The 7617-nt window shown below is 33.9% G+C and overlaps 1 protein-coding gene across 1 annotated transcript; it reads right to left on the bottom strand.

Annotated features, from left to right (window-relative positions):
* Positions 1-304: 304 nt before the first annotated feature.
* LOC110878301 (protein HEAT INTOLERANT 4) lies at positions 305-6583 on the bottom strand. The gene is made up of 14 exons (XM_022126578.2): positions 6333-6583; positions 4888-4926; positions 4752-4805; positions 4531-4594; positions 4110-4153; positions 3808-3932; positions 3648-3707; positions 2346-2404; positions 1907-1986; positions 1539-1577; positions 1398-1460; positions 1272-1319; positions 758-886; positions 305-609 (listed from the first exon to the last, which is right to left on the bottom strand). The coding sequence occupies exons 1-14, from the start codon at positions 6453-6455 to the stop codon at positions 562-564; spliced, it is 975 nt and encodes a 324-aa protein (XP_021982270.1). The 5' UTR covers positions 6456-6583; the 3' UTR covers positions 305-561.
* Between the last annotated feature and the right edge of the window lie 1034 nt (positions 6584-7617).

Below are 7617 nucleotides of genomic sequence, written 5' to 3'. Positions count from 1 at the left end.
CTCTCGAAGCTAGAAGTTTAAGGCGCCGTGAGATCAAATCACCATCGTAAATGGTCCTACATCATTTTATGTCACAACGATAGGTCTATGGCCATCTTTATACAAAAGATACCGACTCTGGCTTCAATGCATATAACATGATGTTGTAACTTGTAACATGTAAGCGTGTAAAACAACATTTCTTGAATCATAATCATAAAACATTTTTCAAATGCCCGCGGGTCTTATAACTTGTTAACATATCATTTCTTGAATCATAATCATAAAACATTTTCTAAATACATTTAAGTTTTAGAACACATGGTTACCCGAAGGTCAAGCAATTCATATCAACATTAAGGCTTTCAAATAGTAGAATTAGGTACCTTTGAAAAAAAAAATAGTAGCAGGGAATGAGTTATCCGTAATTCAATGGCAAAAAGAAAAGATAACGGTAACAAATCCTCTAACTTGAAATTTCACTTGTCCTGCAACCACTTGTCCTTGCTTGAATATTCTAAAATTTCAAAACTCAAAATCCTGTAACTAGAGAAAGATATGAAACTTGCTACTTTCCTGTGCTCAGAATACTTGATGTGCCTTGCCATAATACCTATTTATGAATGCTGCCTGCACACAAATGCCTTATAAATTGGCTTGGAGATCCACAGAGTTGCAATTTTTATACAAGAATGTTACCACAATATCAGGTTTCACCAAGTAAACATAAAACAAAACACAAATTTTGGTATCTAAAAAAGAAAAAAAGGAACCAAACCTTGACGCCAGATATATCCGGGGTATCAGGTGTAGCAACAGGATAGAATTTGTAAAACTTCATATTCTGAAATGCAGCCACTCTCTCTGCACTCAGTTGCTCTCGTGCTATCCTTCTCCTTACCCTTTCCTGCCAACATTCCCTTATTATTGTAAACCTCATCTTCTCATATACAAATCAAATGCTAGGTAGTTAAAGGCTCGCTCAAGGCGACAAGAGTTTGTTGCCTAGACGCACAAAAAACACACTCCCAAGACAAGCAAGGGGCATGTCCGGTCCAAGCCATTTTTGGATGTTTAGACTTGTTTTGGGCTGGTTGGTTTACACTGTGGATTTTTGGCTTGTTTGGGGATTTACGCTGGTTCAGACCGTCTAAAACTAGTTTTGACCTGTTCAGACCCATTTTGTGCCTTGCTGCAATCAAAGCTGGTTTAGTGCACCTCGCCTGGGTGCCTATGAGCGCCTTTGACTCATAGATCAAATATTATAAGTTATAACTAGATAGATAAATTACCTCATGATTAGCTCTCTTTCTTTCTAGAACCTTTTTGCTGACAAATTCCTATATAAAGAAGGTAAAGATTTTTTATATAGATATGTTGAATGTGAAAACATAGTCTAACTACTCGATTGAGCTTACCTTGAAGTCATCGCTCTGATCTTCAGACAACTCCTCCGCAGAAATTCGCTCATTAGTGAACTCCTACGAAAGATAAAAGTTTTTCAAGTTTACGATGCCTAATAAAGCAATAGATATTAGAAAAAGAGGATTAGGGCTCACCTCAAGTTCATCCATATCCAAATCAAACTGACAGAAAACCTATACATGTTCATGGAAAATAAAAGAAGCAAATTAGTGCTAACCTCAGTCAAACATTATGGTATGGTGCATGCTTTTTAACGCTTTTCTTTGAGGCGCACCTCTGCTTAACAAGTGTTTTGGCAAAACAAGTGTGCCTCACGTACATGATGTGTGCGCCTCAGCTCCGAGGACCGTATTGCCTCGGACACTTTTTAAAACACAGAATATATTTCGTCTTTAAGGGAGAAAAAAATACTGCCTCTAGTTTTACTCATGTATATCTTAAGAATCACCGACAATTAATGCAAAGTGGTGAATAAATAATCAAGCGCAAAAAGATAGCTTACAGGCTCTGGCTCGGCTGGATACAGGATATCAACAATAGTACTCTGTTCAGTCTCATCTTCCTCTAAGGGGTTATAAATGTCTGCAAAAAAAAAAAAAAAAAAAAAATTGTTCCTAATTGATGAACAGAAAACCAACATACCAACTGACATCACTCTATATATGAATCAACTAAAGCTATCCTTTCTTTATCCATACAATTCACTTCTGAAAACTATACCGACTAACGCTCATGTCTTTGCTCAAATTTATCACTTATATGAAGATGCTTTTACCTTCCAAAACATTTGTTCCAAATTTTAGTGTATAATGTGATGGTAAAAATATTTGAAATTGAAAATCATCTAAGAAGACAAGTCACCACTATGCTATGATCATAACCAAATTTTATGCAAAGGGCAAGAAAACTGGAACCCAAAATAAGTCTGTATATGTACTTACATGGTATGCAGTATTCAAACTTCTTGACGCGCTCTAGCTTCAAATGTTTTAAACCAGCCCTGTGTCAAAATCAGATAGTGAACAATATTATCTTTACCAATCTCAACAAGACAACTGTAGCATAAACATAGAAGAGTTAGAGCAATAGTAACAGATAGAATAAAGCTAATTTCTCAATTCCCAAATGATCTTCAATGTAAAAATTAGAAAATCAAGTTCTCAATTACATTAGAGTATATAAAACTATAGCCAAAACTGAAATATCTTTTGTCTGGATTTTCTTTTCTCGTCATAATCCCACGGAATTGTTTGGTATGAATTTGTAACTGTTTCGTATTTCGTATTACATAATGAATGAATTACTAATTCTATAATAATCAAGAAATTTATTATCTAAGAATAATACTCTTTACAAACCTCTACCGAGTGGATGATCTTGAAAATAAAAATCAAAATTCATATACCCATAACTATGAGATGAATATTCCAATTTAGCATAAAGCTACAACTTACACAAATAGTGCCCGAAAACTACGGCTAAAATTCACATTGTACAAATTGTTTGATATACAAATTTCAAAATGCTTGAAAGAAGGTGTGTGGCAAAAGAGGGAATGATAAACCCTTTAATAATCCATATATCTCATAAATTCTATTTGCAAAAACTAAAATGCACTATAGTTAATCAGTTTAAACATCAAGTTCAACAGATAAACACTCAATGCCAATTCTCAATTATTGACCCAGTTAAGTGGACATCTATAGTCAAAACCAACAAGCTTTATAGTAGAGATCATTAATTTAACCCAGTCAAAATAAACGGGTTGATTTGAGCTATGCTTTATCTTAAACAAGGAGAAAGCCATTCAAAGTGTATTCAGATGCATTAAACCACCTAAACCGTTTTATCAAAAAGTTATATAACATCATCGATGATGCAGTTTTCGAAATCATATTTAATACATTGGTTGTTTATAAAATTAAAAAAGAAGTGTATACGAAATATGTGTGGCTTTGCCTGACCTGACTTGTTTGATCTATACTAATAAACAAATAACCATTTTGAGCCAAACCACTCCTCATATACCCAATCCGACCAGTTTCGATCTATTCTTCCAACCCATGCTTTGCTGCCTAAGATAGTTGAACAAGCATAATATATACCAAAATGAAGTATAAAACATAAGATCAATATTACTGAAAGATGGATACAAAACAAATAAAAAAACAAAGAAAATAAAACAACACTCAGAAAACATGCAAACAAGCATGAACATGGAGCTTTATAGGAGTGGTGGATACCTTCTTTGGACACAACCAAGTACAAATATTTGTGTTTTAAGTCTTTCAACTGAAGAATCCCTGTAAAAATTAGATTTATATCAGTTTAGCCAACTATAAAATTATGATCACTAATTAAAATTTATCAAATATGGTTTTCAACATATAAAAAAATGATTACCGTTTTCCTAATGGAATGTATGGAACCCAATCCATTTTCATCCGCTTCATGTCAATAATTTCTTCAGACGCCATTTGTACGGAGGTACATACAATTTTATCAGAAGGTGGATATGGAGACACAACCTGTTCAGTTGTACAAAGGGAAAATCTAATACATAAAAACTAAAAGAGTAATTAAAGACACATAAAAGTCAACACACACACAACTAACGATACTGAACTGCCACATATGCAAATCTTGAACTATGTAACGTGTAAATATGAAAGAAAGAGTACAAGTTTATTCTACTTGGTACTTACCACAATCACTACAGGTATCAAGGTGGCTATTGATTTAGCCTGTGCTGCAATTAAAAAAAAAAGTCACATAGAACCCCAAAAAGAAAAAGAGTACAATGCATGCTCTAAAACCTCGATTTTCTAATCTGGAAGTAGATAAGCACATCATATTCAACTAATCAATATAGAGTTCAACATATCAAGCTTGGTTTTAAAACACACGCGCGCAATATAAGGTCTGAAGGAGGTTGAATAGTAATATGACTATAAGAATGAATATATTATAAATGGTTTGCTTGATTAAAAGGCTGATATGTATAAGAGATGAGAGAAATGCAGCTTTTGGTTGTACATAGAGCAACACGTCAGTTCATGAAGCTCTCGTCGCGCCCCTCGTGCTTTTTAAAACCAATATATTAAGAAACGTGAATTTATTACTTACGCTCTGTACAGCTAAAGATGTAGACTTTCTTCCCGTGTAATATCCCACCCTCTTCAAATGCATCCTGTACCATTTGACGATGAATAAAAACTTGATTAGTTCTATTTCTTACAAATTATCACGTTTGTTTGAATTTTCACAATCTGCAAAGGCGAAACAAAGATTAAGAAACGATCAATTTCTTTTAGGGAATAACGCTATCAACAAAGTGTGCAACTTACTTCCAAATTTGAGAAATTCCAGTTGTGTTTCAAGAGCAAGTCAATCTGGTCCCACTGTCATAAAATTTCAATCGCGATGAGTAGCCTACACAACGTAACAGATAATAACATAATTGACATTGATTGTGCCACATACCTCTGTACCAACAGGGAAGGCCTGCTTCCACAAATCCTCCTGCAACAACATTAAGTAATAAAGAATAAAACCATCAAAACAAACATCTTATTTAACATGGCTGGCTATAGTTCAAGTGCAACAAATAGACAACTAAACTCAACACATAGGAAAAATAGAGTTAATTACGTTTTTCGTCCCTGTGGTTTGCCAAAGATCACTATCTCAGTCCATTAGTTTAAAAATTGCCAAAACAATCCCTATGGTTTCACTTTCGTAACTATTACAGTCCAACCTCACTAACGCCATCCAGATATTTTGTTAATTTATTTGAAATGACCGTAATGCCCTTCTTATTAAACTTAAAATAAATAAAGAGTTAGTTACGTTTTTCGTCCATGTGTTTGTGAAAATAACCATTACAGTCCATTAGTTTTAAAACTTGAGACTACCTGAAAAACTTGACTGTAATAGTTATTTTTAACAAACCACAGGGACGAAAAACGGAACTAACTCTTCAATTATTTTAATTTTAATAACAGGGGCATTATGGTCATTTCAAACAAACTAACAGAATAACTGGATGTCGTTAGTGTGAGTGGACTGTAATAGTTACGAAAGTGAAACCACACGGATTGTTTTGGCAATTTATAAACTAATGGATCGAAATAGTGATTTTTGACAAACCAGAGGGACGAAAAACGTAATTAACTCGGAAAAATAAATCACTAGCTATCCGGCTGAAAAAGAGTATAACATAAAAAAAAAAAAAACTAAGAGTAATCTCTTCTAAGTCCTTGTAAACCTACCGAACGAACACGAACAAGGCTTTGTTCGTGTTCGTTCGTTAAGGAAATAAATGTGTTCACGAACGGTTCTTGAACACTTACCGAACGAGATTTTATGCTTGTGTGCGTTCATTAAGGAAATGAGCGTGTTTACAAACGGTTCATAACACAAACGAACACAAATAAATTTAGCGAACGTGACGAAGGTTAAAGGTGGATGGCCTAGAGAGTAGCACTGGAACTTGAAGCTTTAATTGTGGAACGGAATGTCGATCGTATTCGTCATTTAAATGATGAGAAAGGAATGGTACATATACAACATGGAAATAGGGTTTCTTAGTTTAATTGTTAGGGTAAAAAATAAATAAAAATTAAATAATATAAAAAGCATAGATAAAACGAACTTTCCGCCGAACGGTTCAAGAACTGTTCGCTGAACGTTCGGTTCGTTTATAGCCCTACTTCTAAGTTCTAACCAATGATACTAGCTTGCCTGATTAACAACTTGTATTTTTTGTAACGGCATGCAATTTCAAACAACAAATTCGTATTATCAAATCACAAGAGATCGATCTCTAACATGATGATACACACATATTATGAACTTAACATGCATAGATCTTACACGTGGATCAGTTAAACATTGAAAAAGAATAAGTAAGTAGACATAAAATATACCAATTCACGTTGCTCTTGGAAGAACTGAGGCTCTGATTGAGGCTTCGAACGTACAGTTCTCCTATGAGCATTGGTAGAGGTGGAAGCTCCGTCATCGATAGGGCTTGCTTTCCGCTTCGTCATTGTGCGTAAATCTGACGCTGTGCAAATTGCGTGGGGATTGAATTCGGTTGAAGAAGATATTTATAGAGAAGAGGTTTTGTGTAACGGAAAGAGAAGAAGAGTTTGGTTTGGCGGGTTAACGATATTTGAGGGACTTGAATCCCAAGCTATGAATATTTGTTGTTTTCTTTCTTTCTTAATTTTTTTTTAAAGATATTCTAAAAGAATTAACTTATTTGATTTTTCGGTTGGTAACTTATACGGGTTAATTTTTTAGAAAAATCTAAACACAAGGTGTTGTTTATTTTTATGTAGTTTTTGATATAAAATTCATTAAAGTTGGTTTTGAAATTAAAGTATTGGGTCTCATATAAGATTTTAGCACGTACTTATATCTGTAATTTTGATGGAACATATTTAAGTACTTCGACTACCCAATAGATAAGGATTAGATATTTAACTTTTTATATGTATGACGATAAGGACTAGACATTTAACTTTTTCTTTTAATTTTAGCTTGCATTTCTTTAAAAGGTTTGGGTTGTAGCCTTTTTTATCTTATCTTTAGTAGTTGTTATTTGATATTTTAGTATTTATTTTAGTTATTATGTAATATTTTAATTGTCGATGAAAATCGTTTATTTAAGTTACATGTACTTTATTTTATATTTTTTTATTTACAAATTGTTAAAACATTTAACTAGTATCAGTATTTAATAAATAAAAAAAATATGTGGTAGTGAAAAAATATCAATGAGAGGTGGAAATCACGTCTCAGATTTGCATTTTATAGAAGAAAAAAAAAAACATTCTAATGAATTCACATCCCTTACATGAGTGTGTAAATATATTATCCCGTATAATATTGCGGTGATGACCATTTGCAACATGGTACACTAATAGATAATAGATGAATGAGGGTGTTGTCTTCTAGTAGAGGGTCGAGTGTGTGGGGTTGGGTTTGATACGTTTGCGATTGAAATTGGTGAGGTTGAAACGGTGGAACGAACGGTTGGTTATGGTACGTTTGCGATTGAAAGGGTGGATATTGTTGGGTTTGAAAGGGTGGGACTTGGTCGGGTTCGTCTTGCAACCTAAATCGAGCGGGCTCACCAAGATTCGCTCGAACCTTGGGCCTTATTTTCTTCGTACCCGAACCGCCACCTCTTTTTTTCGATCCACC

This window comes from Helianthus annuus, chromosome 9 (genome assembly GCF_002127325.2).
Source record: "Helianthus annuus cultivar XRQ/B chromosome 9, HanXRQr2.0-SUNRISE, whole genome shotgun sequence".
NCBI classification, from domain to species: Eukaryota; Viridiplantae; Streptophyta; class Magnoliopsida; order Asterales; family Asteraceae; genus Helianthus; species Helianthus annuus.
This window is presented reverse-complemented; position numbering and strand designations above follow the sequence as displayed.